The 21,141-nt window shown below is 39.5% G+C and overlaps 1 protein-coding gene across 3 annotated transcripts in view; it reads left to right on the top strand.

Annotated features, from left to right (window-relative positions):
• Window positions 1-21,141, top strand: part of LOC134695289 (uncharacterized) — a 49,676-nt gene that overhangs the window by 17,251 nt on the left and 11,284 nt on the right. For all 3 annotated transcript variants that reach the window (XM_063556511.1, XM_063556510.1, XM_063556509.1), the window contains 3 exons: window positions 1,297-1,539; window positions 19,368-19,609; window positions 20,072-20,660. In XM_063556511.1, coding sequence (XP_063412581.1) covers window positions 1,317-1,539; window positions 19,368-19,609; window positions 20,072-20,660 — 1,054 coding nt within the window. In that variant the 5' untranslated portion in view covers window positions 1,297-1,316. The remainder of the gene's footprint in view (window positions 1-1,296; window positions 1,540-19,367; window positions 19,610-20,071; window positions 20,661-21,141) is intronic.

The raw sequence follows: 21,141 nt of genomic DNA, 5'->3' as shown, positions 1-21,141 counted from the left end.
AATAAATTCTTAGGATTTGTTTTAAACAAGGTATTAAATAAAACTGGATATCAACATCAAGTTTAGGAAACCTCCATTTCATTTTACCGCCTAATTTTATGATGTTAGTTCAATTATTTTTGAATTTTTTTATTTTTTTTCTTTGTAGTCGATTTTTTCATATTTAACCTATTTATTATTATTTAAAGACATATTGTACATTATAACTTACCTTAAAAAATAAATTTCAAACACTATGACTACCGGTAAACCCTTGCATATTATGTAAACATGAAAACTTGGGAACTAAGCTTACTCCATGCATGCATGGACGAAGGCAACTAACGTTACCTAAATCCATGTTTTCATGGACTAACAAAACAGACTGAGTTCATGCATGCATGGACAATTAGGCAACTAACGTTAAATTAATACATGCTTGCATGGACTATCAAAACAGCCTTAGTCCATGCATGCATAGACGAAGGCAACTAAGGTTAACTTAGTCCATGCTTGCATGGACTAATACAATATTCAATGTTTCAAGCAGAAATAATCCATGCAAGCACTGACTAAGTTAACGCTATAGTAATTGTCTCCATGCATGCTTTCATCCAAGCATGCATGGAGTAAGCTTAGTTCCTATAAGTTTTCATGTTAATAAAACATAACATGGAAAAGTTTAGTCATACTATCAAGTGTGTGCAATTTATTTCTCAAGATAAGTTATATTGCACAATATATCTAAAAATTATAATAAATAGGTTGAATATGAAAAAATCAACTAAGAAGAAAAAAATGACAGTAACATCAAATTAAAAAAGATGAACAAAAATTATGAAATTAAACAGTCAAGTAGTACATATATGTAATGCAGGTTTTCTAAACTTGATGTTGATTTCTAACACTATATGTATACCTTAACACAAAATTATTTTTATTTACCTGCGTACGTTATTTTCTTTTTGTAGCATTTTGTCCTAGGTTTTGGTTGTCTTTCTGATATTTGTATCTATGAAAGAATTAAGTAAATGTGTTAAGCTATGTATGGTAACCAACTCCCTGACTTAAAAAAGTACCAAGGATGCGTTTAAGTTGTCATTGTTTTCTCTTTTCCATAATAATATGAATCAGCAATAAAATGCAATGTTTACTTTTTTCACTCAAGATGAATTGCTTTACAATGTTACATCTCCCCCTTGTTTTATAATTTTTTATAACACTGTGCCATAGATCTTTTGTTTTGTTCAGTGTACGTTGTTCACTTGTTTTTTTCCATTGTCTGTATTTGAAATTGTTTGTATTATGTAATTTTAGATTTTTGAATATTGAACAACATGGTGTCAAAAGAGGAGGACAACTTTCTTCGTATTGTGTATCTACACTACAGAGTAGCCGCCGGAGCACTTACAAATTTCTTTGATAAGTTACATCCAAGTTTATCAGCTGATTTGAATTTAGCAGGAAACAAGGCGATATTGCAAGATCTGTATATTCCCCCTCCTAGGAAGAAACGAGTTCTCTATCGAGGACAATGGGATACTCTGTATCCTCCTCCAGGTTAGTTTTTAGGAGAAAACAAGTTCTCTATCGAGTACAATGGGATACTCTGTATCCTCCTCCAGGTAAGTTTCTAGGAAGAAACAAGTTCTCTCTCGAGTACAATGGGATACTCTGTATCCTCCTCCAGGTTAGTTTCTAGGAGAAAAAAGTTCTTTATCGAGGACAATGGGATACTCTGTATCCTCCTCCAGGTTAGTTTCTAGGAGAAAAAGAGTTCTTTATCGAGGACAATGGGATACTCTGTATCCTCCTCCAGGTTACTTTCTAGGAGAAAACGAGTTCTCTATCGAAGACAATGGGATACTCTGTATCCTCCTCCAGGTTAGTCTCTAGGAATAAACGAGTCCTTATCAAGTACAATGGGATACTCTGTATCCTCCTCCAGGTTAGTTCCTAGGAAGAAACGAGTTCCTATCGAGGACAATGGGATACTCTGTATCCTCCTCCAGGTTAGTTCCTAGGAAGAAACGAGTTCTCTATCGAGGACAATGGGATACTCTGTATCCTCCTCCAGGTTAGTTCCTAGGAAGAAACGAGTCCTTTATCGAGGACAATGGGATACTCTGTATCCTCCTCCAGGTTAGTCTCTAGGAATAATAGGAATAAACGAGTCCTTATCAAGTACAATGGGATACTCTGTATCCTCCTCCAGGTTAGTTCCTAGGAAGAAACGAGTTCCTATCGAGGACAATGGGATACTCTGTATCCTCCTCCAGGTTAGTTCCTAGGAAGAAACGAGTTCTTTATCGAGGACAATGGGATACTCTGTATCCTCCTCCAGGTTAGTTTCTAGGAGAAAAAGAGTTCTTTATCGAGGACAATGGGATACTCTGTATCCTCCTCCAGGTTACTTTCTAGGAGAAAACGAGTTCTCTATCGAAGACAATGGGATACTCTGTATCCTCCTCCAGGTTAGTTCCTAGGAAGAAACGAGTTCTTTATCAAGTACAATGGGATACTCTGTATCCTCCTCCAGGTTAGTTCCTAGGAAGAAACGAGTTCTCTATCGAGGACAATGGGATACTCTGTATCCTCCTCCAGGTTAGTTCCTAGGAGAAAAAGAGTTCTCTATCAAGGACAATGGGATACTCTGTATCCTCCTCCAGGTTAGTTCCTAGGAAGAAACGAGTTCTCTATCGAGGACAATGGGATACTCTGTATCCTCCTCCAGGTTAGTTCCTAGGAAGAAACGAGTTCTTTATCGAGGACAATGGGATACTCTGTATCCTCCTCCAGGTTAGTCTCTAGGAATAAACGAGTCCTTATCAAGTACAATGGGATACTCTGTATCCTCCTCCAGGTTAGTTCCTAGGAAGAAACGAGTTCCTATCGAGGACAATGGGATACTCTGTATCCTCCTCCAGGTTAGTTCCTAGGAAGAAACGAGTTCTTTATCGAGGACAATGGGATACTCTGTATCCTCCTCCAGGTTAGTTTCTAGGAGAAAAAGAGTTCTCTATCGAGGACAATGGGATACTCTGTATCCTCCTCCAGGTTACTTTCTAGGAGAAAACGAGTTCTCTATTGAAGACAATGGGATACTCTGTATCCTCCTCCAGGTTAGTTCCTAGGAAGAAACGAGTTCTTTATCAAGTACAATGGGATACTTTGTATCCTCCTCCAGGTTAGTTCCTAGGAGAAAAAGAGTTTTCTATCGAGGACAATGGGATACTCTGTATCCTCCTCCAGGTTAGTTCATAAGAAGAAACGAGTTCTCTATCGAGGACAATGGGATACTCTGTATCCTCCTCCAGGTTAGTTCCTAGGAAGAAACGAGTTCTTTATCGAGGACAATGGGATACTCTGTATCCTCCTCCATGTTAGTTTCTAGGAATAAACGAGTTCTTTATCAAGTACAATGGGATACTCTGTATCCTCCTCCAGGTTAGTTCCTAGGAAGAAACGAGTTCTCTATCGAGGACAATGGGATACTCTGTATCCTCCTCCCGGTTAGTTCCTAGGAAGAAACGAGTTCTCTATCAAGGACAATGGGATACTCTGTATCCTCCTCCAGGTTAGTTCCTAGGAAGAAACGAGTTCTCTATCAAGGACAATGGGATACTCTGTATCCTCCTCCAGGTTAGTTCCTAGGAGAAAACGAGTTCTCTATCGAGGACAATGGGATACTCTATATCCTCCTCCAGGTTAGTTTCTAGGAGAAAACGAGTTCTCTATCGAAGACAATGGGATACTCTGTATCCTCCTCCAGGTTAGTTTCTAGGAGAAAACGAGTTCTCTATCGAAGACAATGGGATACTCTGTATCCTCCTCCAGGTTAGTTTCTAGGAATAAACGAGTTCTCTTTCGAAGACAATGGGATACTCTGTATCCTCCTCCAGGTTACTTTCAAGGAAGAAACGAGTTCTCTATCGAAGACAATGGGATACTCTGTATCCTCCTCCAGGTTAGTTCCTAGGAAGAAACGAGTTCTCTATCGAAGACAATGGGATACTCTGTATCCTCCTCCAGGTTAGTTCCTAGGAAGAAACGAGTTCTTTATCAAGTACAATGGGATACTCTGTATCCTCCTCCAGGTTAGTTCCTAGGAAGACACGAGTTCTCTATCGAGGACAATGGGATACTCTGTATCCTCCTCCAGGTTAGTTCCAAGGAGAAAAAGAGTTTTCTTTCCAGGACAATGGGATACTCTGTATCCTCCTCCAAGTTAGTTCCTAGGAAGAAACGAGTTCTCTATCAAGGACAATGGGATACTCTGTATCCTCCTCCAGGTTAGTTCCTAGGAAGAAACGAGTTCTCTATCGAGGACAATGGGGTACTCTGTATCCTCCTCCAGGTTAGTTCCTAGGAAGAAACGAGTTCCTATCGAGGACAATGGGATACTCTGTATCCTCCTCCAGGTTAGTTCCTAGGAAGAAACGAGTTCTTTATCGAGGACAATGGGATACTCTGTATCCTCCTCCAGGTTAGTTTCTAGGAGAAAAAGAGTTCTCTATCGAGGACAATGGGATACTCTGTATCCTCCACCAGGTTAGTTTCTAGGAGAAAAAGAGTTCTTTATAGAGGACAATGGGATACTCTGTATCCTCCTCCAGGTTAGCTCCTAGGAAGAAACGAGTTCTCTATCGAGGACAATGGGATACTCTGTATCCTCCTCCAGGTTAGTTCCTAGGAAGAAGCGAGTTCTCTATCGAGGACAATGTGATACTCTGTATCCTCCTCCAGGTTAGTTTTTAGGAGAAAAAGAGTTCTTTATCGAGGACAATGGGATACTCTGTATCCTCCTCCAGGTTAGTTCCTAGGAAGAAACGAGTTCTCTATCGAGGACAATGGGATACTCTGTATCCTCCTCCAGGTTAGTTCCTAGGAAGAAACGAGTTCTTTATCGAGTACAATGGGATACTCTGTATCCTCCTCCAGGTTAGTTCCTAGGAAGAAACGAGTTCTCTATCGAGGACAATGGGATACTCTGTATCCTCCTCCAGGTTAGTTCCTAGGAAGAAACGAGTTCTTTATCGAGGACAATGGGATACTCTGTATCCTCCTCCAGGTTAGTCTCTAGGAATAAACGAGTCCTTATCAAGTACAATGGGATACTCTGTATCCTCCTCCAGGTTAGTTCTTAGGAAGAAACGAGTTCCTATCGAGGACAATGGGATACTCTGTATCCTCCTCCAGGTTAGTTCCTAGGAAGAAACGAGTTCTTTATCGAGGACAATGGGATACTCTGTATCCTCCTCCAGGTTAGTTTCTAGAAGAAAAAGAGTTCTCTATCGAGGACAATGGGATACTCTGTATCCTCCTCCAGGTTACTTTCTAGGAGAAAACAAGTTCTCTATTGAAGACAATGGGATACTCTGTATCCTCCTCCAGGTTAGTTCCTAGGAAGAAACGAGTTCTTTATCAAGTACAATGGGATACTTTGTATCCTCCTCCAGGTTAGTTCCTAGGAGAAAAAGAGTTTTCTATCGAGGACAATGGGATACTCTGTATCCTCCTCCAGGTTAGTTCATAAGAAGAAACGAGTTCTCTATCGAGGACAATGGGATACTCTGTATCCTCCTCCAGGTTAGTTCCTAGGAAGAAACGAGTTCTTTATCGAGGACAATGGGATACTCTGTATCCTCCTCCAGGTTAGTTTCTAGGAATAAACGAGTTCTTTATCAAGTACAATGGGATACTCTGTATCCTCCTCCAGGTTAGTTCCTAGGAGGAAACGAGTTCTCTATCGAGGACAATGGGATACTCTGTATCCTCCTCCAGGTTAGTTTCTAGGAGAAAAAGAGTTCTCTATCAAGGACAATGGGATACTCTGTATCCTCCTCCAGGTTAGTTCCTAGGAAGAAACTAGTTCTCTATCGAGGACAATGGGATACTCTGTATCCTCCTCCAGGTTAGTTCCTAGGAAGAAACGAGTTCTTTATCGAGGACAATGGGATACTCTGTATCCTCCTCCAGGTTAGTTTCTAGGAGAAAACGAGTTGTCTATCGAAGACAATGGGATACTCTGTATCCTCCTCCAGGTTAGTTTCTAGGAATAAACGAGTTCTCTTTCGAAGACAATGGGATACTCTGTATCCTCCTCCAGGTTACTTTCAAGGAAGAAACGAGTTCTCTATCGAAGACAATGGGATACTCTGTATCCTCCTCCAGGTTAGTTCCTAGGAAGAAACGAGTTCTCTATCGAAGACAATGGGATACTCTGTATCCTCCTCAAGGTTAGTTCCTAGGAAGAAACGAGTTCTTTATCAAGTACAATGGGATACTCTGTATCCTCCTCCAGGTTAGTTCCTAGGAAGACACGAGTTCTCTATCGAGGACAATGGGATACTCTGTATCCTCCTCCAGGTTAGTTCCAAGGAGAAAAAGAGTTTTCTTTCCAGGACAATGGGATACTCTGTATCCTCCTCCAAGTTAGTTCCTAGGAAGAAACGAGTTCTCTATCAAGGACAATGGGATACTCTGTATCCTCCTCCAGGTTAGTTCCTAGGAAGAAACGAGTTCTTTATCGAGGACAATGGGATACTCTGTATCCTCCTCCAGGTTAGTTCCTAGGAATAAACGAGTTCTTTATCAAGTACAATGGGATACTCTGTATCCTCCTCCAGGTTAGTTTCTAGGAATAAACGAGTTCTTTATCAAGAACAATGGGATACTCTGTATCCTCCTCCAGGTTAGTTCCTAGGAAGAAACGAGTTCTCTATCGAGGACAATGGGATATTCTGTATCCTCCTCCAGGTTAGTTTCTAGGAGAAAAAGAGTTCTCTATCGAGGACAATGGGATACTCTGTATCCTCCTCCAGGTTAGTTCCTAGGAAGAAACGAGTTCTCTATCGAGGACAATGGGGTACTCTGTATCCTCCTCCAGGTTAGTTCCTAGGAAGAAACGAGTTCCTATCGAGGACAATGGGATACTCTGTATCCTCCTCCAGGTTAGTTCCTAGGAAGAAACGAGTTCTTTATCGAGGACAATGGGATACTCTGTATCCTCCTCCAGGTTAGTTTCTAGGAGAAAAAGAGTTCTCTATCGAGGACAATGGGATACTCTGTATCCTCCACCAGGTTAGTTTATTGGAGAAAAAGAGTTCTTTATAGAGGACAATGGGATACTCTGTATCCTCCTCCAGGTTAGCTCCTAGGAAGAAACGAGTTCTTTATCGAGGACAATGGGATACTCTGTATCCTCCTCCAGGTTAGTTCCTAGGAAGAAACGAGTTCTCTATCGAGGACAATGTGATACTCTGTATCCTCCTCCAGGTTAGTTTTTAGGAGAAAAAGAGTTCTCTATCGAGGACAATGGGATACTCTGTATCCTCCTCCAGGTTAGTTCCTAGGAAGAAACGAGTTCTCTATCGAGGACAATGGGATACTCTGTATCCTCCTCCAGGTTAGTTCCTAGGAAGAAACGAGTTCTTTATCGAGTACAATGGGATACTCTGTATCCTCCTCCAGGTTAGTTCCTAGGAAGAAACGAGTTCTCTATCGAGGACAATGTGATACTCTGTATCCTCCTCCAGGTTAGTTTTTAGGAGAAAAAGAGTTCTCTATCGAGGACAATGGGATACTCTGTATCCTCCTCCAGGTTAGTTCCTAGGAAGAAACGAGTTCTCTATCGAGGACAATGGGATACTCTGTATCCTCCTCCAGGTTAGTTCCTAGGAAGGAAACGAGTTCTTTATCGAGTACAATGGGATACTCTGTATCCTCCTCCAGGTTAGTTTCTAGGAATAAACGAGTTCTTTATCGAGGACAATGGGATACTCTGTATCCTCCTCCAGGTTAGTCTCTAGGAATAAACGAGTCCTTATCAAGTACAATGGGATACTCTGTATCCTCCTCCAGGTTAGTTTTTAGGAGAAAAAGAGTTCTCTATCGAGGACAATGGGATACTCTGTATCCTCCTCCAGGTTAGTTCCTAGGAAGAAAAGAGTTCTCTATCGAGGACAATGGGATACTCTGTATCCTCCTCCAGGTTAGTTCCTAGGAAGAAACAAGTTCTTTATCGAGGACAATGGGATACTCTGTATCCTCCTCCAAGTTAGTTTCTAGGAATAAACGAGTTCTTTATCAAGTACAATGGGATACTCTGTATCCTCCTCCAGGTTAGTTCCTAGGAAGAAACGAGTTCTCTATCGAGGACAATGGGATACTCTGTATCCTCCTCCAGGTTAGTTCCTAGGAAGAAACGAGTTCTTTATCGAGGACAATGGGATACTCTGTATCCTCCTCCAGGTTAGTTTCTAGGAGAAAAAGAGTTCTCTATCGAGGACAATGGGATACTCTGTATCCTCCTCCAGGTTACTTTCTAGGAGAAAACAAGTTCTCTATTGAAGACAATGGGATACTCTGTATCCTCCTCCAGGTTAGTTCCTAGGAAGAAACGAGTTCTTTATCAAGTACAATGGGATACTTTGTATCCTCCTCCAGGTTAGTTCCTAGGAGAAAAAGAGTTTTCTATCGAGGACAATGGGATACTCTGTATCCTCCTCCAGGTTAGTTCATAAGAAGAAACGAGTTCTCTATCGAGGACAATGAGATACTCTGTATCCTCCTCCAGGTTAGTTCCTAGGAAGAAACGAGTTCTTTATCGAGGACAATGGGATACTCTGTATCCTCCTCCAGGTTAGTTTCTAGGAATAAACGAGTTCTTTATCAAGTACAATGGGATACTCTGTATCCTCCTCCAGGTTAGTTCCTAGGAAGAAACGAGTTCTCTATCGAGGACAATGGGATACTCTGTATCCTCCTCCAGGTTAGTTTCTAGGAGAAAAAGAGTTCTCTATCAAGGACAATGGGATACTCTGTATCCTCCTCCAGGTTAGTTCCTAGGAAGAAACTAGTTCTCTATCGAGGACAATGGGATACTCTGTATCCTCCTCCAGGTTAGTTCCTAGGAAGAAAAGAGTTCTCTATCGAGGACAATGGGATACTCTGTATCCTCCTCCAGGTTAGTTCCTAGGAAGAAACAAGTTCTTTATCGAGGACAATGGGATACTCTGTATCCTCCTCCAAGTTAGTTTCTAGGAATAAACGAGTTCTTTATCAAGTACAATGGGATACTCTGTATCCTCCTCCAGGTTAGTTCCTAGGAAGAAACGAGTTCTCTATCGAGGACAATGGGATACTCTGTATCCTCCTCCAGGTTAGTTCCTAGGAAGAAACGAGTTCTTTATCGAGGACAATGGGATACTCTGTATCCTCCTCCAGGTTAGTTTCTAGGAGAAAAAGAGTTCTATATCGAGGACAATGGGATACTCTGTATCCTCCTCCAGGTTACTTTCTAGGAGAAAACAAGTTCTCTATTGAAGACAATGGGATACTCTGTATCCTCCTCCAGGTTAGTTCCTAGGAAGAAACGAGTTCTTTATCAAGTACAATGGGATACTTTGTATCCTCCTCCAGGTTAGTTCCTAGGAGAAAAAGAGTTTTCTATCGAGGACAATGGGATACTCTGTATCCTCCTCCAGGTTAGTTCATAAGAAGAAACGAGTTCTCTATCGAGGACAATGGGATACTCTGTATCCTCCTCCAGGTTAGTTCCTAGGAAAAAACGAGTTCTTTATCGAGGACAATGGGATACTCTGTATCCTCCTCCAGGTTAGTTTCTAGGAATAAACGAGTTCTTTATCAAGTACAATGGGATACTCTGTATCCTCCTCCAGGTTAGTTCCTAGGAAGAAACGAGTTCTCTATCGAGGACAATGGGATACTCTGTATCCTCCTCCAGGTTAGTTTCTAGGAGAAAAAGAGTTCTCTATCAAGGACAATGGGATACTCTGTATCCTCCTCCAGGTTAGTTCCTAGGAAGAAACTAGTTCTCTATCGAGGACAATGGGATACTCTGTATCCTCCTCCAGGTTAGTTCCTAGGAAGAAACGAGTTCTTTATCGAGGACAATGGGATACTCTGTATCCTCCTCCAGGTTAGTTTCTAGGAGAAAACGAGTTCTCTATCGAAGACAATGGGATACTCTGTATCCTCCTCCAGGTTAGTTTCTAGGAATAAACGAGTTCTCTTTCGAAGACAATGGGATACTCTGTATCCTCCTCCAGGTTACTTTCAAGGAAGAAACGAGTTCTCTATTGAAGACAATGGGATACTCTGTATCCTCCTCCAGGTTAGTTCCTAGGAAGAAACGAGTTCTCTATCGAAGACAATGGGATACTCTGTATCCTCCTCAAGGTTAGTTCCTAGGAAGAAACGAGTTCTTTATCAAGTACAATGGGATACTCTGTATCCTCCTCCAGGTTAGTTCCTAGGAAGACACGAGTTCTCTATCGAGGACAATGGGATACTCTGTATCCTCCTCCAGGTTAGTTCCAAGGAGAAAAAGAGTTTTCTTTCCAGGACAATGGGATACTCTGTATCCTCCTCCAAGTTAGTTCCTAGGAAGAAACGAGTTCTCTATCAAGGACAATGGGATACTCTGTATCCTCCTCCAGGTTAGTTCCTAGGAAGAAACGAGTTCTTTATCGAGGACAATGGGATACTCTGTATCCTCCTCCAGGTTAGTTCCTAGGAATAAACGAGTTCTTTATCAAGTACAATGGGATACTCTGTATCCTCCTCCAGGTTAGTTTCTAGGAATAAACGAGTTCTTTATCAAGAACAATGGGATACTCTGTATCCTCCTCCAGGTTAGTTCCAAGGAAGAAACGAGTTCTCTATCGAGGACAATGGGATATTCTGTATCCTCCTCCAGGTTAGTTTCTAGGAGAAAAAGAGTTCTCTATCGAGGACAATGGGATACTCTGTATCCTCCTCCAGGTTAGTTCCTAGGAAGAAACGAGTTCTCTATCGAGGACAATGGGGTACTCTGTATCCTCCTCCAGGTTAGTTCCTAGGAAGAAACGAGTTCCTATCGAGGACAATGGGATACTCTGTATCCTCCTCCAGGTTAGTTCCTAGGAAGAAACGAGTTCTTTATCGAGGACAATGGGATACTCTGTATCCTCCTCCAGGTTAGTTTCTAGGAGAAAAAGAGTTCTCTATCGAGGACAATGGGATACTCTGTATCCTCCACCAGGTTAGTTTCTAGGAGAAAAAGAGTTCTTTATAGAGGACAATGGGATACTCTGTATCCTCCTCCAGGTTAGCTCCTAGGAAGAAACGAGTTCTTTATCGAGGACAATGGGATACTCTGTATCCTCCTCCAGGTTAGTTCCTAGGAAGAAACGAGTTCTCTATCGAGGACAATGTGATACTCTGTATCCTCCTCCAGGTTAGTTTTTAGGAGAAAAAGAGTTCTCTATCGAGGACAATGGGATACTCTGTATCCTCCTCCAGGTTAGTTCCTAGGAAGAAACGAGTTCTCTATCGAGGACAATGGGATACTCTGTATCCTCTTCCAGGTTAGTTCCTAGGAAGAAACGAGTTCTTTATCGAGTACAATGGGATACTCTGTATCCTCCTCCAGGTTAGTTCCTAGGAAGAAACGAGTTCTCTATCGAGGACAATGTGATACTCTGTATCACTACAAAAGTCAAAAAGTCTGAAAAGACCAGTTTTTGTCTGAATTTGCATGAATTTTTACTTGACATTCTTAATTTGTCTGCATAATTTTTGAAAATTCTTGACATAGTATTAGTTTGTCTAAAAAGGTTCTTGATTTTTCTTGACAAGTGTCTTGACAGTATTAACATTGTCTTAAAATTTCTCGACACTTCCTGTATCATCTGATAAGAGTCTGGATTAGTCTCGACCAATTATTGACTGTCTTAAATTTTTCTCGATCTGTCTCGACATATTCTTGACATTCTTAATAATGTCTGAATTTGTCTTGACATATTCTTGACATTCTTAATAATGTCTGAATATGTCTTGACACATTCTTGACAGTATTAAATATGTCTTGACACTATCTCAACAGTATAAATGTCTATAAACCACATTTTTGTACAATAATTATTTACCATATTAACATTTGATATTATGAATGTAGAGTGAAATATGTCTACCATATGATTGGTTTAATAATTTAATTAATAAATTAAGATTTAGGAATCAAAATTTTTAATTTTTTACAAAAAAAACACATTTGGATTGTTTTATATCAACACACCCTCATTTAAATTATTTTATACATTAGATTTCGTGGCCATATTTGCATTTGTGAAACTATTTAAATACCCAAATTTTCAATTGTTTTACATGCCCAACTTTCATATTTGTTGTAAAAAATGTAACTTAAAAACAACAACATATTATGTAAAAAGAAATAAAGATTAAAGTTATATTATGAATATTGGTCATGATTTGTAAAACTCAGAATTGTCAAGTAAATTTAAGACACAATTCAAAATGTTCAGAATATGTCAAGCCAAACTGAGAAAGATTAAGAATGTCGAGAATATGTCGAGAAATTTCAAGACAGTATTCAAATGTCAAGAATTTGTCAATAAATTTTAAGACCATAATCAGAATGTCAAGAATATGTCGAGTAAATTTCATACAAATTTGATATAAATGAGAATTTGTCAAGAAAAATTAAGACACGAGTCATACTTTTGGAGAATGTCAAGTAAAAGTTCATGCAAATCAAGACAAAAACTGGTCTTTTCAGACTTTTTGACTTTTGTAGTGTATCCTCCTCCAGGTTAGTTTTTAGGAGAAAAAGAGTTCTCTATCGAGGACAATGGGATACTCTGTATCCTCCTCCAGGTTAGTTCCTAGGAAGAAACGAGTTCTCTATCGAGGACAATGGGATACTCTGTATCCTCCTCCAGGTTAGTTCCTAGGAAGGAAACGAGTTCTTTATCGAGTACAATGGGATACTCTGTATCCTCCTCCAGGTTAGTTTCTAGGAATAAACGAGTTCTTTATCAAGTACAATGGGATACTCTGTATCCTCCTCCAGGTTAGTTTTTAGGAGAAAAAGAGTTCTCTATCGAGGACAATGGGATACTCTGTATCCTCCTCCAGGTTAGTTCCTAGGAAGAAAAGAGTTCTCTATCGAGGACAATGGGATACTCTGTATCCTCCTCCAGGTTAGTTCCTAGGAAGAAACAAGTTCTTTATCGAGGACAATGGGATACTCTGTATCCTCCTCCAAGTTAGTTTCTAGGAATAAACGAGTTCTTTATCAAGTACAATGGGATACTCTGTATCCTCCTCCAGGTTAGTTCCGAGGAAGAAACGAGTTCTCTATCGAGGACAATGGGATACTCTGTATCCTCCTCCAGGTTAGTTTCTAGGAGAAAACGAGTTCTCTATCGAGGACAATGGGATACTCTGTATCCTCCTCCAGGTTAGTTTCTAGGAATGTTCTCTATCGAAGACAATGGGATACTCTGTATCCTCCTCCAGGTTAGTTCCTAGGAAGAAACGAGTTCTTTATCGAGTACAATGGGATACTCTGTATCCTCCTCCAGGTTAGTTCCTAGGAAGAAACGAGTTCTCTATCGAGGACAATGTGATACTCTGTATCCTCCTCCAGGTTAGTTTTTAGGAGAAAAAGAGTTCTCTATCGAGGACAATGGGATACTCTGTATCCTCCTCCAGGTTAGTTCCTAGGAAGAAACGAGTTCTCTATCGAGGACAATGGGATACTCTGTATCCTCCTCCAGGTTAGTTCCTAGGAAGGAAACGAGTTCTTTATCGAGTACAATGGGATACTCTGTATCCTCCTCCAGGTTAGTTTCTAGGAATAAACGAGTTCTTTATCGAGGACAATGGGACACTCTGTATCCTCCTCCAGGTTAGTCTCTAGGAATAAACGAGTCCTTATCAAGTACAATGGGATACTCTGTATCCTCCTCCAGGTTAGTTTTTAGGAGAAAAAGAGTTCTCTATCGAGGACAATGGGATACTCTGTATCCTCCTCCAGGTTAGTTCCTAGGAAGAAAAGAGTTCTCTATCGAGGACAATGGGATACTCTGTATCCTCCTCCAGGTTAGTTCCTAGGAAGAAACAAGTTCTTTATCGAGGACAATGGGATACTCTGTATCCTCCTCCAAGTTAGTTTCTAGGAATAAACGAGTTCTTTATCAAGTACAATGGGATACTCTGTATCCTCCTCCAGGTTAGTTCCTAGGAAGAAACGAGTTCTCTATCGAGGACAATGGGATACTCTGTATCCTCCTCCAGGTTAGTTCCTAGGAAGAAACGAGTTCTTTATCGAGGACAATGGGATACTCTGTATCCTCCTCCAGGTTAGTTTCTAGGAGAAAAAGAGTTCTCTATCGAGGACAATGGGATACTCTGTATCCTCCTCCAGGTTACTTTCTAGGAGAAAACAAGTTCTCTATTGAAGACAATGGGATACTCTGTATCCTCCTCCAGGTTAGTTCCTAGGAAGAAACGAGTTCTTTATCAAGTACAATGGGATACTTTGTATCCTCCTCCAGGTTAGTTCCTAGGAGAAAAAGAGTTTTCTATCGAGGACTATGGGATACTCTGTATCCTCCTCCAGGTTAGTTCATAAGAAGAAACGAGTTCTCTATCGAGGACAATGGGATACTCTGTATCCTCCTCCAGGTTAGTTCCTAGGAAGAAACGAGTTCTTTATCGAGGACAATGGGATACTCTGTATCCTCCTCCAGGTTAGTTTCTAGGAATAAACGAGTTTTTTATCAAGTACAATGGGATACTCTGTATCCTCCTCCAGGTTAGTTCCTAGGAAGAAACGAGTTCTCTATCGAGGACAATGGGATACTCTGTATCCTCCTCCAGGTTAGTTTCTAGGAGAAAAAGAGTTCTCTATCAAGGACAATGGGATACTCTGTATCCTCCTCCAGGTTAGTTCCTAGGAAGAAACTAGTTCTCTATCGAGGACAATGGGATACTCTGTATCCTCCTCCAGGTTAGTTCCTAGGAAGAAAAGAGTTCTCTATCGAGGACAATGGGATACTCTGTATCCTCCTCCAGGTTAGTTCCTAGGAAGAAACGAGTTCTTTATCGAGGACAATGGGATACTCTGTATCCTCCTCCAGGTTAGTTTCTAGGAATAAACGAGTTCTTTATCAAGTACAATGGGATACTCTGTATCCTCCTCCAGGTTAGTTCCTAGGAAGAAACGAGTTCTCTATCGAGGACAATGGGATACTCTGTATCCTCCTCCAGGTTAGTTTCTAGGAGTAAAAGAGTTCTCTATCAAGGACAATGGGATACTCTGTATCCTCCTCCAGGTTAGTTCCTAGGAAGAAACTAGTTCTTTATCGAGGACAATGGGATACTCTGTATCCTCCTCCAGGTTAGTTCCTAGGAAGAAACGAGTTCTTTATCGAGGACAATGGGATACTCTGTATCCTCCTCCAGGTTAGTTTCTAGGAGAAAACGAGTTCTCTATCGAAGACAATGGGATACTCTGTATCCTCCTCCAGGTTAGTTTCTAGGAATAAACGAGTTCTCTTTCGAAGACAATGGGATACTCTGTATCCTCCTCCAGGTTACTTTCAAGGAAGAAACGAGTTCTCTATTGAAGACAATGGGATACTCTGTATCCTCCTCCAGGTTAGTTCCTAGGAAGAAACGAGTTCTCTATCGAAGACAATGGGATACTCTGTATCCTCCTCAAGGTTAGTTCCTAGGAAGAAACGAGTTCTTTATCAAGTACAATGGGATACTCTGTATCCTCCTCCAGGTTAGTTCCTAGGAAGACACGAGTTCTCTATCGAGGACAATGGGATACTCTGTATCCTCCTCCAGGTTAGTTCCAAGGAGAAAAAGAGTTTTCTTTCCAGGACAATGGGATACTCTGTATCCTCCTCCAAGTTAGTTCCTAGGAAGAAACGAGTTCTCTATCAAGGACAATGGGATACTCTGTATCCTCCTCCAGGTTAGTTCCTAGGAAGAAACGAGTTCTTTATCGAGGACAATGGGATACTCTGTATCCTCCTCCAGGTTAGTTCCTAGGAATAAACGAGTTCTTTATCAAGTACAATGGGATACTCTGTATCCTCCTCCAGGTTAGTTTCTAGGAATAAACGAGTTCTTTATCAAGAACAATGGGATACTCTGTATCCTCCTCCAGGTTAGTTCCAAGGAAGAAACGAGTTCTCTATCGAGGACAATGGGATATTCTGTATCCTCCTCCAGGTTAGTTTCTAGGAGAAAAAGAGTTCTCTATCGAGGACAATGGGATACTCTGTATCCTCCTCCAGGTTAGTTCCTAGGAAGAAACGAGTTCTCTATCGAGGACAATGGGGTACTCTGTATCCTCCTCCAGGTTAGTTCCTAGGAAGAAACGAGTTCCTATCGAGGACAATGGGATACTCTGTATCCTCCTCCAGGTTAGTTCCTAGGAAGAAACGAGTTCTTTATCGAGGACAATGGGATACTCTGTATCCTCCTCCAGGTTAGTTTCTAGGAGAAAAAGAGTTCTCTATCGAGGACAATGGGATACTCTGTATCCTCCACCAGGTTAGTTTCTAGGAGAAAAAGAGTTCTTTATAGAGGACAATGGGATACTCTGTATCCTCCTCCAGGTTAGCTCCTAGGAAGAAACGAGTTCTTTATCGAGGACAATGGGATACTCTGTATCCTCCTCCAGGTTAGTTCCTAGGAAGAAACGAGTTCTCTATCGAGGACAATGTGATACTCTGTATCCTCCTCCAGGTTAGTTTTTAGGAGAAAAAGAGTTCTCTATCGAGGACAATGGGATACTCTGTATCCTCCTCCAGGTTAGTTCCTAGGAAGAAACGAGTTCTCTATCGAGGACAATGGGATACTCTGTATCCTCCTCCAGGTTAGTTCCTAGGAAGAAACGAGTTCTTTATCGAGTACAATGGGATACTCTGTATCCTCCTCCAGGTTAGTTCCTAGGAAGAAACGAGTTCTCTATCGAGGACAATGTGATACTCTGTATCCTCCTCCAGGTTAGTTTTTAGGAGAAAAAGAGTTCTCTATCGAGGACAATGGGATACTCTGTATCCTCCACCAGGTTAGTTCCTAGGAAGAAACGAGTTCTCTATCGAGGACAATGGGATACTCTGTATCCTCCTCCAGGTTAGTTCCTAGGAAGGAAACGAGTTCTTTATCGAGTACAATGGGATACTCTGTATCCTCCTCCAGGTTAGTTTCTAGGAATAAACGAGTTCTTTATCAAGTACAATGGGATACTCTGTATCCTCCTCCAGGTTAGTTTTTAGGAGAAAAAGAGTTCTCTATCGAGGACAATGGGATACTCTGTATCCTCCTCCAGGTTAGTTCCTAGGAAGAAAAGAGTTCTCTATCGAGGACAATGGGATACTCTGTATCCTCCTCCAGGTTAGTTCCTAGGAAGAAACAAGTTCTTTATCGAGGACAATGGGATACTCTGTATCCTCCTCCAAGTTAGTTTCTAGGAATAAACGAGTTCTTTATCAAGTACAATGGGATACTCTGTATCCTCCTCCAGGTTAGTTCCTAGGAAGAAACGAGTTCTCTATCGAGGACAATGGGATACTCTGTATCCTCCTCCAGGTTAGTTTCTAGGAGAAAACGAGTTCTCTATCGAGGACAATGGGATACTCTGTATCCTCCTCCAGGTTAGTTTCTAGGAATGTTCTCTATCGAAGACAATGGGATACTCTGTATCCTCCTCCAGGTTAGTTCCTAGGAAGAAACGAGTTCTTTATCGAGTACAATGGGATACTCTGTATCCTCCTCCAGGTTAGTTTCTAGGAGAAAACGAGTTCTCTATCGAAGACAATGGGATACTCTGTATCCTCTGCCAGGTTAGTTTCTAGGAGAAAACGAGTAATCAATTAATGTCTATTATGTAGCCTACATCATGCCAATTCCTAAAAGATAACGAATTCATAATCAAAGACAATGACATATTTTGTTTTCTCCACCAGACAAGTTCCTAAAAGTTTTCAATCACTTGGTTTCAAGCAGGGAATGAACATTTCTATTTTCCAGTTACAAGATAAACAAAAGGCTGAATGTTCAATAAAACGCAATTTACCAAGACTTAAGCATGTAAAGGGTATAGAGATTTTAAGTATGCTGGACTGATGTAATCATTATTCTAGGTGTTGTTGTTTCAACGTACACACCAAAGGTCTAAGTTTGTTTCTTTGATTTTTGCAGCGACATAAAGTATTTGAATATGATATGTCTAATTGATCATCTTGTTTTAGAGGGCTATGATTTTTATTTTAGAAATGTCTGATTCAAATTCTACATTACAATTTTTTTTAGATTTCAGAAGTTAAGTGAAAAAGTTGAATATTTCTCTAAAATGTTGTTACAAAAAAAATCATTAACTGTTTAAACAAATGTTTCTGAGAAAAATTAACGTAAAACTTCAGTGATGGATGATATATTTCCTGTTAATGTCCAACTTCAGATTACTGACAAAATATTAACTGTTGTTACTTAACCATCATGAAAAAAGCAGTTAAAAATCTTGTAATTGTCTGTTATTTATAATTTGTTATTTGGCCGTTGCATTTTTGGGTATAAAAGTGCATATTGATTTTTACCTTTTGATATTAAGTTACCGCCCCATGACATGTTCCTTATTCAGTGTAAATTAAGTATGGCGTTCGATTACAAATTGAGCAAATTGATCAGATTAATCCGTTTTATGACTTTGTTGAATTATTGAAATTTACACCATTCTGTTTCTACTTCATAAGTCATTGTTAAAAACGGAGCTAATGATGATTTCCAAGGATGCATTTGGCGCATCAATCTAATTTCCGTGTTTTGTTATTTATTAGTTGACAAGAAAAGTAACTAATTTTAGTGACGAGTCGTTCAAAGAACAAATACCTTGAAAGGTACAGCACAAAATTGTTCTCGCACTATAAAAAACATACGGTTTAGCATTTAAACTTGACTTAAAAGACAGAACAACTTATTAAACATGATTAAATGTGTATTTAAATGTATTTGCATTGCATACATGTATTGTTCGTTTATTGTACATTAGTTCTAATCCCTTTGGACTCATGTATACATAATAGCCAATAAGTTACGATTTATTTTTCATCATCAGTCAACTGCAAATATAAAAAAAAAGACCTTAAAAAAGGCTACAGATGTAATTACAGTACTTACTGTTGATGGATGAATAAGAGATATCCAATGAAGTGATTGCATCGTAAAAAGGGACGAAGATACTTAAGAAACTATTATGTCACAAAACAAACTGGCAACGCCATGTAAAAATCGAAAAGACAAACAACAGTTACAAAACACTAACATACATCTGTCCATAGTCATTTACATATATTTTTGTATTACAGTCTCACTGACAGTTACCTCGGCACATGTAGAATCGAAAAGGATGCTTCTTCCTGAATATTGCTCATGCATAAATCAAATATAGCTATTGTTTAAATAAAATCAACGGTACCAATTTTGTTGCACCAGATGCGCATTTCGACAATACATGTCTCTTCAGTGATGCTTTAAACTGTTATGCATTTCTTTTACAGGACCAACAACAGTTACTTCAGCAGATTTAGACTTGACATTAATCGTTTGTCTACTACGTAACATACCTCCATTGGTGACAGAACCTCCAACTGGATTTGATAATTTACCTCCTCCTTATGACAAAAGCGACGGAGCAAACATTGCACGCTTGAAATATTATAAAAACTTTCTTGTTTCACATTCAAAGGATGGTACATTACCTAATGCAGACTTTATGAGAATATGGAGTGAATTAGAACAGGTATTTATATCTGACTACTGTAAAACAAATAAAACTAAGAGCATCTTTGGCACTCGAGAAGCAGGGTTATTTTATATACATATGCACATGCATGGCTTTATAATATGTCGATAACTGTATTGCAAAAGGTCGTGTTTTGATCGATGTATTTGTGATTTGTATCCTTCTGATAAGTTAAGAACTTTTCAACTGTCATATTCCTGACGATGTGTTTGCCTGTAGTCATGATAATCTTAAAAAATATTTTAGATAGGTTAAAAATTTTAAGAACCAAAAGCGATCAGCAATTTAGAATCCGCATAATTTGTAATGGGATCAAAACAATTTGATGACACTGACAGGGATTATTGCCCTTGAATAAAAATTGTTAGACCTATTATTATATGTTTGAAGCATTGAACTCAATATCGATATATGTGTATATCATGATACAATTTAGTTGTAAATCATTCTTTTTTTCAGGCCATTACGGGTCTTGACAATTCACTTTCTACTGCTGCGAGTTTGAAAGATGCAAAAACGAAGATGCTGGATAACTCGATGGTACAAATGTTGTCAACACAAATGCAACTTGTCACGAAAGTTTCTAATTTTGAAAAGGAGTTGAAACACATTTCTTCACATATTGACAAAGATGTACAAGAAAAGAAGCAACTAAAACAGATAACAGAAACTCTTGATGAAAAAATGAAAATTAAAGAAGATAGTTTTGAAATGGAATTTAAAAAATGTAAAGAAAACGTAGATAGGTTATCCGAACGACTGGATACTAGTGAAGTACAAATGTATGAAAGAGTTGAAAGTATTGAAAAATATTTAGAGGAATTACAGAAATTACAACAATCTCTAGATTTACAATTCACTCGAATCAAAACCATTGCCATAGAAAGTAAGAAAGAAAAAGAAGACTTTGTAAAGGATGTGCAGTCATTGTGCAGTCTTATTCAAGTTGATATAAGCAAATACGAAGAAAGAATAGCAGCACTTGAGAACAGTTCTGGAACTCTTCAGGAAATACAGAGAGACGTTGACAGCCTGAAAAGGAAATTAGGTATCTTTATATGTTCATAATTATAAATTAACTGTTAACAAAACTTTGAATTTTTTAAATACTAAGGCTTTTTTACCTCAGGAATAGATGACCTTAGCTGTATTTCACAAAAGTTTTAGGAATGTTTAGTCCTCAATGATCTTCAACTTCGTACTTCATTTGGTCTTTTTAATATTGTTTATAGTTGAGCGTCACTGATGAGTCTTTTGTAGACGAAACGCGCGTCTGGTATCCAGGTATCTATGATGAGTTTATTCATAAATTCAACGAGATATATTCGTATACATGCACACTTTTGAATAAGACACAACAGAGCTAAAACTCTAAAACTTACCAACAGTCAATGTGAAATCATAATGCTTTTGTCTTCACATATCCTGTTATATTTTTTGTTTATGAATCATCAAGTACTGAAGTGTTTCTAATAGTTGATTTCGAGTAAGATCGAAGAAGAACAAAATTTTAAAAGGCCAAATTTGTG

The sequence above is a fragment of the Mytilus trossulus genome, chromosome 13 (assembly GCF_036588685.1).
Source record: "Mytilus trossulus isolate FHL-02 chromosome 13, PNRI_Mtr1.1.1.hap1, whole genome shotgun sequence".
NCBI classification, from domain to species: Eukaryota; Metazoa; Mollusca; class Bivalvia; order Mytilida; family Mytilidae; genus Mytilus; species Mytilus trossulus.
This window is presented reverse-complemented; position numbering and strand designations above follow the sequence as displayed.